At 41.5% G+C, this 20942-nt stretch overlaps 1 protein-coding gene across 2 annotated transcripts in view; it reads right to left on the bottom strand.

The window, feature by feature from the left end:
* Nucleotides 1-20942, bottom strand: part of KCNN2 (potassium calcium-activated channel subfamily N member 2) — a 144174-nt gene that overhangs the window by 27148 nt on the left and 96084 nt on the right. For both annotated transcript variants that reach the window (XM_036020664.1, XM_028525814.2), the window contains exon 5: nucleotides 2899-3040. In XM_036020664.1, the coding sequence (XP_035876557.1) occupies nucleotides 2899-3040 (142 nt within the window). The remainder of the gene's footprint in view (nucleotides 1-2898; nucleotides 3041-20942) is intronic.

Here is a 20942-nt window from a genome sequence, read left to right as displayed (position 1 = left end):
AAGACACAGCACTTCAGAAATAATATACAAGATGATTCTGGGATGACTCTGTGCTCTTAGGGGTGTTGTAAATTATATTTCTTTTTCACAATTTATAAAAGGAGAGAGAGACAGAGCACACGATATGACTCATGGGAAATCTGACAATATGCATGTTACCTAAACATGCATTGCAAAAGTCCAAGAGGGAATAGGCAAACGCTTGAAATACCAAGTCTTATCTGGTTTAGATAATTCAAAAGTGACAAAGTGGTATTTAAACGTCCTGAAAACAAAAGCAAACATTTGTCTGACAAAACAAAAATACATTTCATCTTAGGGAAACTGACCTTTTACATGAACTATGAAAAAAATTATCTTCTTTTAGAAATCTATATTGTCAGCCAACACCCTCCATACTAGTTTCTAGGACTCCTCCATCCATAAGTTCCTGACCCCTAGGAAATTTACATGGGATGTAATCAACTCCCAGAAGCTCACTCCCAGAAGACTGCTTATGGCTTGACTCTATGTCTTGGCTTAGAGACAGATACACTCCAACTCCTCATACTATTTTAAATAGGCTAGTCAAAGATTACTGAATTTCTCTAAATGCAAGCAAATGATCTTTGATGGGGTCAATTAAAAAGTAAGTCTGTTCTTTATGCAGGAGATAGAATGGAGCTCCTTAGGCCAAAAACAGAGGGAGAGTTTCACCATGAGCTCAGAGGACAGAAGCACACCACTGCAAATTTAATGCCTTGTAACATTTTTGTGTCCATATTAAAAGTTGGACACAATTAAAAGTTGCTTTTGCTTATAACTTCTATATTTTAAAAACAACTAGTGAAATATAAGCAAAGGAGTAGTTCAAGCAACTAAATAAAAGATTTGTGCTGTCAGATGAAACTTGGAAGGATTATTCTTGAGACATTAAGGACAAAGAAAAAAATTGAGGAAAGATAAAAGTACCACAAGATCCTGGCAAGGTTAACTTTAAAGCTGGCTCTGGTCCCATGGTAAATGAGGCTGTTTGCACGAACCCTGAGTCATACCTAATTCAAAAATAAAATGAGGGACATCTTGCCAGAAAGGAACATCGAGAAAGTTGTATCTAAGAAGCACGGAGGGAGAATTACTGCAATTATTGGTTCTGTTTTTATAAGTAGCATCATTCTTGTCCCTGTGGGCTCATTTTGGTCCCTCCAAAAATACCTCCATGCAAGTTTTATTTTCCAAAGCATTACACTATATAATAAAATGCTATCTTTTCAGGAAATGATCTGATAATAAACATAATGGACCATACTAATTGTAATGGAAAAAATCATCTAAAATTCACAAAATTGGAATTTTCTTTTACAGGTAAATAATGTTAAATTATACCCCCAAATTCTATTTTCCACAATTGGGACTTAAAATTTTCATTGTTGCTACGAGTGACCTTAAAATTGGCCCCAGATTTCATTTTCACAGCAAGCTGCCTTATCTCAGTTCACTAATACCAAGTGGGAGAAGACCGTTCCCACCCTCTCTGTGTCACAGGCTCTCAGTCCTTCTAGCTAATTCTGACTCTTGGAACAATCTTTGGAGGCAGCTGCTGGGACAGTACATGCTGCCCTGGCCACCATTCAAAAGCTCTCATGTGGGAAGCCTGCCTCTTGTTGGGCAGGGATGTCTCACTCCAGACATTCTGGGAATTTCCTGCCGGTAATCAGCTCCCGGTACTGATCCACTTCCTTATGTAGGCAGAAAGCATCAAGACAACTCTCTTTGCTATAACTAAACTATATAAAAAGCAGATAAGGAGAATTTAAGACACTTAAAAAGGCACATCAATTTGAAACACTTAAAAGCTCAAACCCCATTAATAATTTTTAGATGGCATGTTAGCCTTCCATTTTTGCACATCTAAAACACATGGTGCAAACCAGTCCTGGCCAAACCATGGTACGTAAGGGGCAAGGAAGGTGTCGGGGCCTGCTGGGCACCCCCGCTGAACAGTGGCACGTCACCGCAGGCAGCATACCTTTCCCGAGTGCTCCGCAAGACCTGTCCTTGGAACCCAGCCTCGTGCCATGACACCGTCCCACTTTACTTCACACACTCCTGGCCTAGTGGCCTTGCTGTGTACCGAGCTCTTCCTTGCCTCGTTGCCTTCAAATAAACTATTTCTTCTTCCAGAAGGCCCTTCCGCCTTCCCACTTTGTCTCGCTACCCACTCTGCCCAACTTAGTTAAAAGTTAAAGGTCAACTTTACAAGGATCTATTTCTCTGAGGAGATCTCATCCTTCAGTCCCAAAATCAAGATCAGAAGCTTTACCTCCTCATCTATTTGTCACAAGTATGATTAACACTTATTGTTTTCAGTGTAGGTTTTCTCCCTGTAAGCTCCAACAAGGCAGGGCAAGAACAGTTTCTGTCTTCTTTTGCTGTGTTTCCAGTATCTTGTCCAGGGCCTGGCACTCAACAAATATTTATTAAAATAATACAGCTAATCTAATCTAATTGATAAAATGTCATGTAGTTCTTCAAGCCTTTTGACACACTTCAAAATGCTTATAATGATCTACATTTTACAGATGAGGGAAGTAGGATTCAGAGAAGAGAAATGTATTCATCTTCGCATGGCTAACAGGATACAGACCAACAGAATCCAGACTTACACAAAGAACTTTCTGACTCTGAGACTGAAGCTCTAAGATACTTGTTCATCAAATCAGGGCATCACCCATAAAGAGCAACCAGCACCTCCATGTCCTCACTGGAGCTTCACAATGAGCAAAATAAGATGAAAACTGTGGATGTTCTCTCCCAACACAGACTGGATTTATTATATGGACTTCTGCATGTGGACCCAACAGTTTAAGTGCCTCCTTGAGTATAAACAAAAGAGATGGAAAGTAAAAAGACACTTACCATAATTCCAGTAAGCAAACAGACTCCTTTCCCACAGTATGTGTTAGGTACCATGTCACCATAACCAATGGAGAGAAAAGTTATTGATATCAACCACATCGCTCCAAGGAAGTTGCTAGTAACATCCTGTTGATCATGGTATCTGAAAAATAGCAAACAAAGCCAGGCCTTTATAATTAATCTGCAGTGTGGTTGCTAAGGCCAGTTTGATTCAATTCAGTGAATTCACTCAGCATCTTCCATAAACTGCTCTATTTAGAGGTTTTCCAAGGCTCACAATTATAAATAAAATTGAGGTTCCACCTATGCAATCTGAAAGACCATAGCATTCCTCCACTTCAAAAACAACCTGAAAGAGAAACTGCAAAAATATAAAAACAGTTTTCTCACTGGTGTAACCAATAAGTGTACATTTATCATTGAACCCTGCCCTGGTCCCGGGTCACATCTCATCACTCTTTGAGGCCCACTGATGTGTCGGATTTACAGCACACTGTGCAGCCACCCAATCTCACTCCACACCTTTGTAGCAGAGAGAGCCACGCTGGTCCCTTTGCTTAAGATTTTCCTTTGCAAACTTTATTTCCCTAATTGGCTAACTTTTAGTCATCTTTCAAAATACATTCAAGTGGGACCCCTTCTGTCCACTCTGGCCCCAGCCGCTCCTTGGGGTTCTCTCAGGATCCTGTGTGCTTCTCCACCCCAGCACTGTGCTGCACCGTGCACCTGGGGGGCCTGTGCTAGCTGTGCTCCTTGTAGACAAAATCTGCACCTTTGATCTGTACACAGTCCCTGCTGAGAACCAGAGCTAAGTAAAAGCTGTTTCCTCAGTAGCTGCACACAAAGAGCTGTAATCAAAAAGAAGGGAAGGAATACAGCTTATCCTGATTATCCTTTGAGGTGTCATTGTTTTCTAGTGGGGAGGAAGGTGTTTATATCAGAAACATATCCTATAATGTTCTGCTTGATTTAGCAATACTAAACGGTAACCTGGCCCACTCTGGGGACCCTGCTAGCCACCATCCATACAACAGCAAGGACGAGTGAGCCGTTACCCTGGGCGAACTTGCTCTGGTTGCTGTTCTGTGTAGTCATGTGGCCTTTCTCTCGCCCCCATGACAGTCAGACCCTGGACTCTGGTCACTATAGGAATTTCTTGCTCATCACCCAACTTCTTATAAGGATCACCCTTCCTGCCCAGCTCTCAGATACCTGTAGGGAGGACTTTCCTTTCTTTGTGTGCTGCTCTTAGAGCTAGCTGATCATTCCCTGGCTTGCATGCACTCAGTCCTACCTTTCTACCTGACTCTCTGTGCTGCCAGAGCTGTGGCGGCAGGAGGCTGCCCCTGGCCTGAGCCCCAACCAGGACTGACCCCATACACAACCTACACTGGCCAAAGGAGTCTCTGTGCCTTTTCTCCCTGTCCTTCATTTCATGGCAAGGTTCCTGCTGCTATAACCAAAGGTTTAGAAGGTTCACAGAATATGAGCTTTCCTCTGTAGTATCAGTGGATCTTACTGTCTTTGGATACAGAAAGGCCCGTGCTTGTCACTTCTCTACCTTTACTTTCTTCCAAATAAGTAAGAGAAGCTACAAAATAGTATTTCCAGTTACTCTGGTCTAAGGAAAGAGAAAACCTGGCCAGAGTGGTGGATCCCCCGAGTAAAGGATAGTGAGAACAATCATTGTAGAGATAGAGGAGGCACATGCACAGGCAGCCAGCCCTTGCTGAGGAGTTTCTGGTGTCAGAAGGACAGAATCTTCCACCATTCTGCCACAGGAGACTGCCACCCTGTTCTAGCTGTGCAGTCTCTTCCTCCCAGAATGTCTGGGTAGAGAGGCTATCATCACCCATAAGAAGGCCGGGAGGTATGCCTAGCTTGCCAGGAAGACAGGTAAGTGCATTTCTCCAGAGAAACTCCATTAAATAACATGTGGATATGAGTAGGGTGATGTGATTCATGCTGTACTTCAGCTACGATATGAGCTCACAGGCTCTGTGAATGGCTGTGGGAGCCTGCTAGGCTTCTGTAATGGGGCTTCTGTGGGAGCGTGTGCTTTTCATTTCAAACAAGACCCTTAGACCTTAGCTTTGGATTCTAACCTGGGCCGACCATGGGCATGGCTGATACTAGCCTGCATCAGAGCCCCACCCAGGAGGCTCCAGCGCTAACATTCCTGGTCACTGGCTTCAGACCATACCAGAGTACCACCCAACGAGCTGTGCAAATGCCATACCCAAAAGGCAGACTGGATGGGCATCAGAGCCCCGCCAAAGCAAATTCCACTCTGTGGGGTCAGCCGCCACATGACATCTTGTCTGGGGGAGACCCAGTCATTCCTTATAGCCAGTCAGCCTGAGGATCAATCCCATCTACTGATCTGCCAACAGCAATCCAGGCTCAACTACAACAGGAGGGCGCACACAACCCACACAAGGGCCAGTTTCTGGCCAACTGAACTGTTTATGACCCTGGAATAAACAGTTCAGTTGGCCAGAAACATTGTGCCCCTGGGTCTCTCAGGACCTACTACACAAGGCCACTCTGGCAAGACCAGGAGATATAGCAGCTTTACCTAATACATAGAAACAAATGCAGGAAGGCAGCCAAAATGAGAAGACAACCATCCCAAATGAAGGAATAAAACAAAACTCCAGAAAAAATAAACTGAAATGGCTCTGGCTGGTGTGGCTCAGTGGACTGAGTGCTGGACTATGAACCAAAGGGGTGCTGGTTTGATTCCCAGTCAGGGCATAAGCCTGGGTTGCAGGCCAGGTCCTCAGTAGGGCATGCATGAGAGGCAACCACACATTAATGTGTCACTTTCTCCCTCCCTCCCCCTTTATAAAAATAAATAAAATCTTAAAAAAAATAAACAGAATGGAGACAAGCAATCTACCACTTGCACAATTCAAAACACTGGTGATTCTCAGTGAACTTAGGGGAAAAATAGAGGAACTCAGTGAGAAATTCAATAAGAACATAAAAATGGAGATATAAACATAAAAACAGTAAAAAATGAAGACTACAACAACAAATGAAGACTACATTAGAAAGGAACAATAGTCAATTAGGTAAAGAAGAGACTGTGGTACATCTACACAATGGGATACTATGCAGCAGAAGAAAGAAGAACTACCCTTCAGCATGGATGGAACTGGAGAGCATTATTCTAAGTAAAGTAAGCCAGGCAGTGAAAGCCAAATACCATATGATTTCACCTATAAGTGAAACCTAATCAACAAAACAAGCAAGCAAAACAGAACCAGAGACATGGAAATAAAGAACTGACAGTGACCAGAGAGGAAGGGGAAGAGTGATAATGGGGGAAAGAAGGGAAAGGTCATCAAGGAACACGTATAAAGGACCCATGGGCAACGACAACATGGGGGAGGGGACTGAATATGGGAAGTGGGGGTGGGTAGGCCAGAGGAGAGTAATGGGAGGAAAATGGGGACAATTGTAACTAACAAAAATAATTTTTTTTAAAAGAAGAGGCTCTAATCCATGACTTGGAAGGAAAGTCATGTATACCTAATCAGTACAGCACAAAGAAAAAAAGAACCCACAAAAAATAAGGATAGTTTAAGGGACATCCTGGACAACTGCTAGCGGACCAGCATTCACATCACAGGGGTGCCAGGAGGAGAAGAGTGAGAGCAAGGCATTAAAAACCTACGTAAAGAGGTAGTCATGGCCAAGTGGTTAAAACAATGGACTAGAAAATCTATTTGAAAAAAATAATGACTGAAAACTTCCTTAACCTGGCCAAAGAAATAAACTTCATGTCCATGAAGAATCCCAAAGTAGATTAAATGAAAGAGGCTCACTTCAAGACATATAATTAAAATGTCAAAGATTAACAAAGAAAGAATCTTAAAAATAGCAAAAGAAAAGCAGTTAGTTATGTGCAAGGCAACTCCCATAAGACTGTCAGCTGATTTCTAAACTTTGCAGTGAAGTGGGAGTAGCATGAAGTGATGAAAAGCAAGGACCTACAACCAAGATTCTTCTACTTAGCCAGCTATCATTTAGAACTGAAGGAGAGATGAAGAATTTCCCAGACAAGAAAAAGATAAAAAAGGTTCATCACCACCAAACCAGTATTAGAAGAAAAGTTAAAGGGACTTCTTTAAAAAGAAAAGAAAAGATAAAAATAAATGAAATAGAAAATGTAGGACAGACAAATATTCTCACTGACAAGGCCAACACATAAAAGCAGTGGATTAACCAATTATAAAGCTAGTACCAAGGTTAAAAGGCAAAAGTAGAAAGATCATGTATAATTATAACAATAAATTAAGGGATACACAGACACAAAAAAGAAGAAAAAATAACTAAAATGTAAATGTCAAGGGGTGAATAAAATTCTTTGAACTTAAGTGACCATAAACTTAAAATAGACTGCTGTAAACATAGCTTGGTATATATGAAGTACATAGTAACCACAAACCAGAAAATAACACGAGATATTCTAGAAATAAAGAGAAAAAAATACAAACACAATATTATAGAAAGTCACCAAAATACAAGAAAGGAGAGCAAGAGAATAAGAAAAGAACAGAGAACTATAAAAACCATCAGAAAACAGTCAATAAAATGTAAATAACTACATATCTATCAATAATCCCTTTAAATGTAAATGGACTAAATGCCCCAATCAAAAGACATAAGGTGGCTGAATAGATTAAAAACAAGATCTGTAAACCTAATTGTAACAAGTTTGTAATCAAACTTCAGATTGAAAGCCACACACAGTCTGAAAGTAAATGGATATAAAAAAATATTTCATGTAAATGGAAATGAAAACAAAACTAAGGTAGCAATATTTATATCAGACAAAAGAGACTTTAAAATAAGGGCTGTAACAAGAGACAAAAAAGAGCATTTTATAATGATAAAAGGATCAATCCAACAAAAAGTTGGACCTCTTATAAATGCCTACGCACTCACCATAGGAGCACCTAAATCTACAGAGCAAAGATTGGTGGACATAAAAGAGGAGATGGAGAAAATTACAGTCATAGTAGTGGACTTTTAACACCCAATTGACATCAATGGATAGACCAAATAGAAAATCAAAAAGGTAAAAGTGGCCTTAAATGATACATTAGAGAAGATGGACTTAATTAATATTTTTAGAACATTTCATACCAAAGCAGCAGAATACACAGTTTTCTCAAGTGCTCACGGAACCTTTTCCAGGACAGGCCACATGTTAGGCCACAAAACAAGTCTCAGTACAGTATGGAGACTGAAATTGTATCAAGTGACTTTTCCAATCACAATGGAGAAAACTGAAAAACACACAAACATGTAGAGGCTAAATAACTTGCTACTAAACAATGAAGGGCTTCACAACGAGATCAAGGAGGAAATCAAGACACCTTGAAATGAATGAAAATGAAACCCAATGATCCAAAATCTATGGGGCATAGCCCAAGTAGTTCTGAATGCAATACAAGCGTACCTCAAGAAATGAAAAAAAAAATCAAACAACCTAACCTTATACCTAAAGGAATTGGAAAAAGAACAAAGAAAGCTGAAAGTGAGTAGAAGGAAGGAAACAACAAAGGTCAGAGTGGAAATAAACAAAATAGACCCTAAAAAATTAAATAATAGAAACGATTAATGAAATTAAGAGAACAATCCCAAATTAAGAGAATAATCATAATTGCATCAAAAAGAATAAAATACCTAGGAATAAATTTAACCAAAGTAAAAGGCTTGTACTCAATAAATTATGAGACATTGAAGAAAGAAATTAAGGAGATAGAAATAAATGGAAGCATATATTATGCTCATGGATAGGAAGAATTAACAACATTAAAATGTCCATACTACCCAAAGCACTTTACAGATTTAATGCAAATCCTATCAATATACTAATGGCATTTTTCACAGAACTAGAATAATCCTAAAATTTATATAGAATCATAAAAGACCCCAAATAGTCCAAGCAATTTTGAGAAAGAAGAACGAAGTTGAAAGTATCATGCTATCTGATATCAAATTATATCAGATATAATTTGACATCAATGGATAGATTTATTACTACATCAAGGCCGTAGTAATAAAACAGCAGGGTACTGGATTGAAACAGACACATAGATCAATAGAACACAACAGACAGTCCCCAAATAAGCCTGCACCTATATGGTCAATCTATGGTAAGGGAGGTGAGAACCTACAATGGGATAAAGAAGGTCTTTTTAATAAATGGTGTTGAGAAAATTGGGCAGACACATGCAAAAGAATGAAGCAGAATCAATTTCTTACACCATGTACAAGAACAAACTCAAAATGGATTGAAGACTTAAATGTAAGACCCAAAACCAAGATAGATATATATATATCTTACAGCAAATTTACACACACACACACACCTATATTTTTTTGCTATGTCTCCTCAGGCAAGGGAAACAAATGAGAAAATAAACTGTACAACATCCATTAAACTAAAAAGTTTTGCACAGTGAAGCAAATCATCAAAATGAAAACACAACTGACGGAATGGGAGAAGATATTCACCAATGATACATCTGATAAAGGGTTAATATCCAAAATATGTAAGGAACTCATACAACTCCACCAAAAGCAACAAACAATTGATGGGGAGAGGACCTGAATAGACACTTCTCCAAAGGAGACATACAGATGGCAAATAGACAAATGAAAAGATGCTCCTCACTAATCATCAGGGAAATGCAAATTAAACAGCAATGAGATATCACCTCACATCTGTCAGAATGGCTGTCATCAATAAATCACCAAAAAACAAGTTTTGACGAGGATGTGGAGAAAAGACAACCCTCTTGCACTGCTAGTGGGATTGTAAACTGGTGCAGCTACTATGGAAAACAGTATGAAGGTTCCTCAAAAAGTTAAAAATAGAACTATCATATGATCAAGCAATCCTACTTCTGGGTATTTATTTGAGGAAATAAAAACCACTAATTTAAAAAGACATCTGTACTCCTATATTCACTACTCTTCTTGTTATTTATAATAACAAGAAGCAACCCAAGTGCCCATCAATAGATGAATGTTTAAAGAAGAGGTGGTACACATATACCACGGAATATTACTCAGCCATAAAAAATAAAATCTTACCATTGTGACAACATTCATGGACTTAGAGGGTATTATGCTAAATGAGTCAGTCAGAGAAAGACAAATACCATATGATCTCCATTTTTGTGTGGACTCTGCAAAGCAGATAAACAAACAAAACAACAACTCACAGATCAAAGTACAAGTTGATGGTTGCCAGAGAGGAGAGAGAGGGTTTGGAGGACTGTTTTAAAAAGGGGAAGGGGTTAGGAAGTACACATTTTCAGTTATGGAAACAGTCATGGGGATATAAAATAGAGCACAGAGAATATAGTCAGAAACAGTATTATAACTGTTTGTGGTATCAGATGGGCGCTAGACTTATTGAGTGATCCCTTCATAAGCTACTCACTAGGTGGTACTCTGAACTAATAATAATATTGTATGTCAACTGTAACTGAATAAAAAAAATAAGAAATCCCAAAACAACCAATCAAAACCCCAAACCAAACCAAAGAACAACAACAAAAAACCTTTAGAAACACAGTGGTATCACATCAACACATTCTAAACAGATCTGAAAAGTCTTAGCAACTTTTAGGCTTTTTTGGATAACAGGGTTTAGTGGAATATGCTCAGATTTAGGAGAAAACTTCTGGGATGGAGAGCCATGGCAATAAATCTGGGTCCTGAGATTGAGACTCAGAAAGACCCCAGGGCGTGTGTATACATCATGAGAGATCCCAAGTGGAAAATTCCATTTAATCAGTGGCTCTCAACCCGAGTAGACCCAATGTCCTCTGTTAATATTTTGAAATAAATTCAGATAATATAACTTATCTATAGGTGTGATTTATAAAACAAAAACCAATGTACCATCCTAACTGTCAAGTGGAGATGTAAAATAGAAGTAAATGACAGTGCGTCCTGTATGTCGACATCTGAACACTCAGGCAAGGCTAACCTGGAGGACATAAGAAGCAGTCAGCTGCTGGCACCTACGTGTAAAGCACTGGGGTGCAGTTTGGTCTGAGGGCTGTGTGTTGTCTGGCAACTCCTGTGTCGCAGGGGCCCTGCCACAGCTGCTGTGGTTTTCTGAGATGGGAAGAACTGCTGGTCAAATTACAAATGAAACAAATGACAGTTTTCCTTTAAATTATACACTCTATGTGATACCATTAGGCAAAAGTTAAATGTACACTTCAACTGAGTGAAAACATTTTGTTTATATTTACAATGGGTCTATGTCTAAGCTAAAAAAATTACAAACAGCATTTTTGTACACGGAATGTCCAGGAGGTCAGTCCAAGGTCAGGTGGGATGCAGAACAGTCCTTTGTTGAGAGGAGCGTCCCATGCAGGACAGAATACAGAGTGTCCCTGGCCCCACCCAGTGACAAGCAAGAAAACCTTCTCCACAGATTTACAAAATGGCCCGTGTGGCCAGTACAACTGCCGCTGAGAACAACCAGAGTTTCAGGGCAGCTGGAAGTCTGTAAAGACCATCGGAAAATCTGGAGAGCAGTGAAGCTAGAAAATGTAGAATTTGGGACAAATTATACTCTCAAGCTCTCACTGCTTCCCAGGCAATGAAAGAAGGATGTTTCAGAGTGATGTTATAACCAGGGCTAGCCAGTATTTCTAACCAAGTTTCTCTTCCTTTCTTCTGTTCCTTTACTAAGTTCTTAACGAGTAGTTATTTTAATTTTCTGGGGCAACCTCCATTCCTTCAGCTCCTGCAGTGTGCGGCATCTTGCACACACTGTCAGCTCCTCTGAGGGGAAGGTGGAAGACCAGGAGACAAGGCTGGAGCCGGGCTCAGCTGAAATTTAAGGTTCCCTTACTAAGTAGTCCATTTTGCAAAAACACGATACAGTTTATGTTGGATGAGTGTCAGGCTCTGCTGATTGCAGACAGAGATGTCTCCAATCTCCAGTGAGCTATGGTCTTAGAAGCTTACTACTAAAGCTTACCCATGGGGACTCAGTGTCTACCCATCACGACTTTCCACATGCGTGGCAGCGAGCAGACAGGTTTCACGTTCCTGGGAGGCCGACGAGAGCAGTGGGGCCGGCAGTCACTAGGTGGCAGTACCACACCAGTTTATCTCTTAGGCTGCTCTGCTGAGTTTGGCTTGACCAGCATCAGAGTCAGGGGTGTAAGTGGACATTGTTGTGAACACCTTGAAGTGAAAGCCACCCTCCTGGTCATCCTGGAAGTGCGTGTTGCTCCACATGGGAAATGGGAACCACTCAGATAAAAACAAGCCCGGGCCACGCCTACACCCAGCAGCCCTCTTAGGGACGTCCCCCAGGTGAGCGTGCCTGCCTGTCTGGACATTGACTCTGCTAGATGGAATCTAACGTAATCTGAGGTGGCAGCAAATCTCCGTATTTCTCACCCTCCCACTCTGACCAAGACACTCTCAACAAAAGACCAGGCTTTATTTCCTACATCTGTAAGAAAAAAAAATTCCCTGTGGATTTTTCTAACTAGGCCATGTTAGAATTGAACCAGCATTTGAAGATACAAAGTCAAGGTCTTTTTTACTTACTCTGAGATTGAGTCAAAAGAAGGACTGCTCTGGATTCAGAGGGTCCTGACCCGCCTCTTAATGCCCTCGTGATCCAGGGCTGTGAGTCCTAATATCTGAGTCTCCTTTTCAGGAGCTTCACACCAGAAACACAAAGGATGGCTGTGAGCACTGAGCGTACGAAGTACCATCCAAATGCTGCTTGATCAGTTCTCATTTTTGTGTTCTCCATGGACCAAAGCCTTCTCTATTTGTGTGAAAGTAGACAAAGAAAAGTCATTACTTTTGTGAGTATACCTTCTTGCACACAGATGAGGTGACAAATGTCAGGCTTTTCCCAGCATAGGCAGCTTTTAGTTTTGCTCCTTTCTACCTGCCCCACATTCCTTTGTCACTCACTGCCAGTGAACACAGTGACTGGTACCACTAAAGTGCAGAAGAGGCAAAAGGGCTGCAGAAAGGAAGGAGGGGAGGAGGCAGTGAGTCAGGAGTTACCTTGGCAGAGCAAAGGCACCGTGGCATGAGGGCATGTCAGTCCACGAGTAAGGAAAAAGGGATGTTCAGTGACAAGAAGTCCAGATGAAAAAAAGAAAAAGAAAAAGCTTGCAACTCTCTTGGGCCAGTCTGTTCTCCTGCCTCCTCGGTGCCCTTCCTCCCACCAACACTGGAGCGTCCAGCCTCAGGGGACAGGTTGCTGGGAGGAGGGGCATTTCCCTGTCTAGAATCTATCACGTATTCCTGAGAAACTTTTGACGGGGCTGCTGTGTTGTAGGACTCTCAGTCAACTGAAAAAGATCCGGTGATCCAAACCAACCCAGCTCCAGGGTGCCACGTCGACAATGGGCAATTATCATAAATGAATTCTAATTTTTTAATTTTTAAAATGCAGGAAACGAAAACTTCCTACTTAGAAGTCATAGCCTCCAGCACTTCCCAGTTTCAGGCTATGCTTCTAGGGAAGCAAAACATTCCTGAATGTCATCCTTTCATTCCTCAGAGAGAAAGAAGCAGAGAGTCGGAAATCTGAGCCACCAAACGGAGAGTGCTGATAGAGCTCTCGGGGACACGGAGCTGAAGGTGGCTGCTGCCTGCGAGGCTGAAGAGAAGGACCGCGAAGGTCATTTTCAAGGTTTACCAGTTAAATGTCCCACTTCAATTCTAAAAATTAGTCTTAGATTGCTTTCTAATTGCACCTTGCTTGACTCAGCACGGGCAGCTAAAATATAGACTGCAACACGACGCATCACGCACTGAACTGCAGTGCAGGATGGGGCTCCCGGGAGGAGCAGGGGCGGGAGCAGAGCTTCTTCGCACCCAGCCCACCTCCACGGGCCTTTCAGTCCCCCACTGTGTGAAGTCCTCAGAAGAGAAACAGTCGCACTAAACTGCAATGGAAATATGTGCCCAATGTAGGAAAAAAATGTATGCAAGCAGAAAGTAAAAGAAGAATGAATGAAGAAAAGAGGAGAGTGGGTAGGGTAATAAGAAGAAAACAAAAAAGGCTGAAAATTATGCAAGTGAGTAAATAAACAGCTGAAACTCCTGCAAATAAAAGATTGAAAAAAATGTAAATGATGGTGGAGGAAAAATCCCTACCTAAACCATGAACACTCAGAAAGCTTTGACTCCAGCCAGCCTCCTAACAACATTAAACATAATACAAATCAGCCTCATTGCTAGCATCAGGCACACATCGGTCACAGCATTCACTAGTTCCAACTGAGTTTCCACCTACACCTGGAACAGGAAAGTGAGAACAGAAAAGCAACTCAAAATTCTTTCACCATCTTTCCCATTTTAGTATTTTAGGGATACATGCCGGTAATCAAAACATGTCCTGGCTGAATGGGTATCTCCTGGAGAAGCAAGGCAGAGAGTGCACTCTTAGTAAAGTGGTCTACACACTCAGCTCACCAAAATACACTGGGAGAATGACCGCTGATGCCAAGTATGGCAACATTGCCCCCCAAACAATGCTAGCTTGCCAATTTGGTGAGATTTAACTTTGTTACACAGAGAATTCAGGAATCAATAAGAGAGAGACAGAGAGAGAGAGAGAAAGAGAGAGAGAGAGAGAGAGAGAGAGAGAGAGAGAGAGAGAGAATACTGCAAAAGGAAGCCTGCGTGGAAAATGACCTATGCACTTGAGCGGTTGGCAGGCAACTCAGGCCATCTGGGACCAGAATTACAAAACTCAAGCCCATGAGCTTAGGCTTAGTGCGTGGTGCCAGCCATCTCTTCAGCACAAACACATAGCAATGACCGGACCTTCTTAAATTGTATTCCATTTCAACTGTACTAACCAAATATGAGGCTTCCAAGCCCAGAAACATTTCCTTCCATCAAAATTAGGATTATAGCTGTCAAACCCTTAGCCAAATGCAACAGCGGGATCTAAAAGCACAAAGTCCTCCGTATGGTGAACTTAGATGAAGGGCGAGCCAGCTATGCAGGTAAAGGTCAACGGGGTCAACACCAGCTTTTTCCTCCATTTACCGAATCAAAAATTAGTCTGTTCAGAGCTTGGTAGACACAGGGGTACCCCGGGGGCTAAAGCATTTGTATGTGTTCTACACAGGCTTTGAGGCAGCTGATAGGAATGTCTGACCTGCAAACATACAAGTTAGAATGGGAAGGATGAACTTCATTACAGCACTGTCTAAATGAACTTTCTGCCTAAATTTTGAAAATGTTCCATATCTCTGCTGTCCAATTCAATAGCCCCTAGCCACATGTGCCTATGAGCACTTGAAATGTGGACTTATTAATTTTATTTCATTTTACCCCATTTAAAATAAAAATCAAATAGCCATATGGGGTGACAGACTGTCATGTTGGATGACACGAAAACTGTCCAGCATGAAAACCAGATGCGGGAGAGCCACAGGGCTCAGGTCATCAAGCCTTAATACCATGGCTTTTTAGTTCAGCCATAAGTTTCTTCTGAATGTTCTCTCCACCAAAGTGAAATGGGGTTGAGAAGCACAGTGCACCCCTCAACTTGCAGGACTGTAACCTATATCTACACTCAGCATGACATTCAATGCTCATTGTAATGTGGTGGCTTATTTTGTTGTTATGCTCCTTGGGTAAAGGGAAAGGGTATTTTTAAGAAATAAACAGAATTTGATTAACCTGTGGGTATTAATTCATTCAAACATACAATGCTTCCCTAGATTGTGCTCAGGCTGTACTAGGTGCTGGGGCCATGAGGGAAGCCCGAACACCTCCACCCAACAGTGCTGTCTGCAGTCAGCAGCGCGAAGGACACCTCGTCTCCTGGCCAGGCCAGCCTCCCCTCTTCTTCCCATCAGACCTGCGTCAGTCACTTCCCACAACCCTGGTCTCACTGTGGGACATAGCTGGTGCGCAAGGAGGGGACCACAAACAGGTGACTCAGGACAGGTGCCTTTTGGTAGACAGCTGCCCAAATCAAACAGCCGGAGTGCTTCTCTCATTCTCAGTACTCAAACTCTGCTCACTTGGCATCACACTGAAAAAAAATGGCAAACTCAGGCTTCAATAATTTATGTATTTCTAAGATAGTTTTTCGTATTGTTTAGTGATATGAATATTAATAGCAAACTACAGAAAAAATGTCATGGGAATGGGTACATAGGCGATCTTTTATTACGGTGTCTTTTGATATGTCAAAATTATTTTAAAACAGATGTTTCCATGGTGTAAATATTTCATTTATTCAGTCGCTTAGCTTATACAGCAGCAGCCTTGAAGCAGTGTGAAGGGCGATGAGGCCCCAGTGGTTTTCTTTTGTTCTATTTGATTTTATTAACATGTTTGTTTCTTAGCCTGCATGTTTTACTTAAAATAACATTTTCGTAGTCTCTCACTGAGGTAAAGGCAGCTGAACACTCATCAGAGTGCTGGCTTCTAAAATGAAAGAGGGAGCTCGATCATAACCACCACACATCGTTTTCTTCGTCACCATGGGAAACACCACGTGTTGTGGGGCTTTTCTGTTTCTATTGCATGAAGGAGTTACTTGATTCTCAGTTTGCACACAGGCATTGTTAATACAAGGGGTGCTTGTCCAGTGATCACTTGGCAGATGTCATTTTATATATTGTTTAGGGCATATCATTCAACAATCTCACAGACCCATTATACACACACACACACACACACACACACACACACACAGATACATACAAGTTCTGGCAGAAGTAAGGCTTAAGTGTGGTTGGTGGGGTAATAATATGGATGTAATAATATAGTTTTTATTCAAACATTTCACCTACAATGTCATATAGGGTGCTTGAGGGTGATATTGTTATGTTACAGAATTACATGCTTATTATTTTGTAATAAAAAAGGGAGTTATTTGTGCTGGATACTATATACACACATATACACATATGTATATATGTACATATAATACACATATATAGTATATATACATTTGTATATGTATGAGCGTACACACACACACGTTACCACTGCATTCAGAGTTGTGATCTCCATCATACACAACTTAGGAAACATCTCCACTTTCTTTTCTGAGACTAACCGAGACCAGCAAGGACACCTGGTGGCTTTGAAATGGTGGCTTAGGAACAGAATATAATTCACAGACAATGGAGACTCACACGGGCAAGGCACAGTGCTCAGTGCAATGTGGGGGGTGCAAGGAGAAAAACTGTTTCAGGGCAATTCGAGGGTTAGCTAAAAAGAGCAGTGGGCTTCCTGCAGGTCTGTGTCCTCATCCACTGACCAGGTGGAGAGGCAGGAAGTACAGTGTTCGCCACGACGGTCAGGGCACATGCAGGGCTTTGGGGATGCTCAGGTCCTTGCAGTGCTCCAACATATACCAAAGGTACTCTTCTCCAACCACATTCCTCTCCTCTGTGAAGGGACCTCTGGACACCAAGCTGCCCCAACTCAGAAGAACTGGCATCGCCTTGAACTACACCTCATCCCTAAACATCTGGGCACCTACCTTCAGTTGTTCCCAAACTGAGCCATTTTTTTTAAAGATCTTTATTTATTTATTTATTTTTAGAGAGGGAAGGGAGGGAGAAAGAGAGAGAAACATCAATGTGCAGTTGCTGGGGGTCATGGCCTGCAACCCAGGCATGTACCCTGACTGGGAATCAAACCTGCGACACTTTGGTTCACAGCCCGTGCTCAATCCACTGAACTACGCCAGCCAGGGCTCCAAGCTGAACCATTTTTTATTGGCCTGGACTCTGCTAGCCTTTCCAGTCTTAATCCTTGCTTGTCTCAGACTTGCAGTCCAAGCTCCAGTGGAAGGCCTTGCAGTGCATGGGGTGTATGTTGTTCTTACTCCTCTGGGCCTCTGCACATGCTGTCCTTTCTGCTTCTGTCTTAATTCCCTCTTAACCTCACTCCTAGTTCTCTGCATCCCACCTTCAAAGTCACATTTTAACACTTTCACGCCCCCTCCTCCTACGAGCGGGTCAGGCTCCCCACCTACATGTCCTCCTGGCAGCGGTAACTGCCTTACAACAGTCTTACTACTTGCCATAGGGGTGCTGCTGTGTCACTGTGTCTTGTTTTGTCAAAGCTATATGCTCCCTGCTAGTTAGTGCCATGACTGTTGCATGGTAGATGCTCAAAAAATAGATTTTCTAGTGCATAATTCAGTAAAAGAATCCCCATTTCCACCTTATTCCAGGAGTGAGATGATGGAGGCTTAGTCAATTGCAGCGGACATGTGAGCAGCCTCCTAGTCTCCTTGTCTCAGGCCTATCACTCTGCATCGCCCTTCTCAGTGTTCTCTGAGTTACCTTTCCAAGACATAAATCCATGTTACTTTGTATCAGAACCTTCAGTGGCTCCTCACTGCTTAGGAAGAAAAGTCCTACCTCCTTAGCAAAATATCATCCAAGGCCATTGACAATTTGGTCCCAACCCACCTTTTCCGTTACACTTCCCCTATCACCAGCTACAAGCCCAACTCCGCCACTTTTCCCTTGGCTTTATTTTTCAATTGTTGTTCAAGTACAGTTGTCTCCATTTTCCCCCCACCCCCTCCCCCCACCCCCATCCCCGCCTCCCATGCTCAACCCTCACCCTCTTTGGCTTTGTCCATGTGTCCTTCACACGTGTTCCTTTCCCTTGGCTTCTGACTGACCTCACCTCACTCCCATCTTCAACACCCGCACGTCAGACAAGGACTCCATACTTTCCTTAGGCACAAGTCCAGATGCATTCCACAGCATTTGTGTTAAATGGAGATTTTATTTTGTTATTTATTTGTCTCTTTCACTGATCATTGGGCACACGAGGAGAGGCTGCCTCTGAAACCCCCTGACAGGCTCAATACTTGGCTCCTAGTAGGAACCCAGCAAATGTTTGTGTAGTGGATTACAAGTCCCAATCGTACATGTGTAACCACTAAAGAAATTCTAATTTTGAATGTTATTTGCTTCAAGTAGGGACATAAAAGCAGGATAAACAAAGCTTAACATAGCTGTATTTTTGTCATGTAGCCAAATAGTAAGATAAATAAATGTATTGCTTAGAATATTACTGTTTCATGTTCTTACTTAGGTTTTTACTGATTTGTGTTGATATGTTGTAATTTGTTGATTGCAAATGTGTCTCAACTTTACCAAATTAACAAAATTTAATAAATTCTATGAAAACCTGGGTTTTATATTAGCTTTAGTTCAATAATTATAAACCTATCAAACTAATTACTACTATTGCTAACTCCTTTCCCCAAGATAAAAGGACAAGTTCCTTAATGTGTAGAATACTACGTATCTTAGGCATTTGCTAATTTGTGATTTCTGTGTTTTTATTCTTTAACTCTTCAGTTTAATTTGGCTTAAAAAGAAAAATATTTCTTATATAAATCCAGTGAAATCATACCTAGTGATTCAAAATTTCTTTCCATATGTGAACAACGAAGAGTATGCAACAGAATGATAGAAACAGCCTAGAAGACTTACACAGTGAAAGAGCAAATAAATCTTAAAACAACTGTATGAGGCACTGGTTGTACTGGTAACTAAAACTTACATCTCTTCTCTCCAGTGTTTTTCTCTGCATATTCACTGACTTATTTCCCTATATTTATGAACTGATAATAGGATCTTAGAAGTCATCCATTTTAACCTTCTCATGCAATAGCTAAGGAAATTGAAGGCTAGAAATGTGAACTGAATGTTCAAGGTGAGAGAAGTATTGGTTGCAGGTTAGAATTAGAACCGAGGTCTCTCTCCTGCCGACCCCACGCTCAAGCCTCCCATTCTGAGCAAATCTGAGGTTCACCAACTGCATTTGGGTTTCAATACTTGCTACTCATGGATCGATTTCATGTGCCTACACAGATTATTTCTACTATAAAAATTTTAAAAGCTTCTAAAATCAGTATCCTTCATTAAACTGCTTTCCTGAGAGCCCTTGAGAACAGAAAAATAATTATAGTGAAATCCACTTATTCATAAGAAATTAAATATTTTATGCAATGGATAATTTGAGATCCTTGTGTTCTTTTTCTTTTTTAACTCTTCAATCTGATTTAGACTCAGCAAGCAAGACGTTCCTTACATAATCCCAATGAAGAAGCTCCTAATGATTCTCAAGTTCTTTCTACATGAGAACAATGAACATTATGTGGCCAAATGTTGAAAGTAACCTACAAGTCTTCCACTGAAGTAGAAAATTTTTAGATCAACTGTCAGTACTCAATTAAAGACCCTCACATTCTCAAGAATTTAATCAGGCATTCTCTTGTAGAAAACACCCCAAAACCCTTTTATGCTGGCATTTGGGGATCCTCTAAATGAGGTTCCAATTTTCCCTCTGCCCTTATCTTCACACACTATGTTCTCAAACAGAAGTACCAACTTGTGTGTTCTCTCTTCAACTTGTTCCACATCTCTCCCTCCATTCACAGCCATTCCATCTTCTTACAGTCTCGTTCAAATGGCACATATTTCAGACTACTGCAGCGATTTCTGTCCCTCTCTCGAGCATTAATCTATTTCTAACTTGTGCTGTGGTCTCTGGTGCACGTCTGCCAGCTGTGCTGCTGGCCCATGGGCTTCAGAGGTGGGCCCTTGGTCCCAGTGTACAGTTTCTCTGTTAGAGAGAGCGGGTGCTCAACGACGGTGTGCTACAAGGTGGCAGTGGGGAGCCCCTGTACCCCTGCTGAACGGCATGGCTGCTGAATCACAGGAAGCTGAGTCCTAGTTGGTGAAGGGTCTTGTCAAAGTTTAGCTTGCACAGGTGAATTTCTGATTACTGAATCCCCAATTACCAGGTAACCATCTCCACCAAACCTTTTTATGTTTTTCTTCTCCCCAAAATTCACCACATAAATGTCCCTATCCTCCAAACCTGTATAGGTACAACAGAAGATACCTTTTGCTTCATGATAAAAGCCGTCTCTCTACATGTATGACTAAATATTTGTTCTGCCCTGACAGTGATGCTGCACCAGGGAGGGAACTTGGCCCAGATGG

The sequence above is a fragment of the Phyllostomus discolor genome, chromosome 3 (assembly GCF_004126475.2).
Source record: "Phyllostomus discolor isolate MPI-MPIP mPhyDis1 chromosome 3, mPhyDis1.pri.v3, whole genome shotgun sequence".
NCBI classification, from domain to species: Eukaryota; Metazoa; Chordata; class Mammalia; order Chiroptera; family Phyllostomidae; genus Phyllostomus; species Phyllostomus discolor.
Note: the sequence above shows the minus strand (reverse complement) of the source record. Positions and strands in the feature narration are given on the sequence as shown.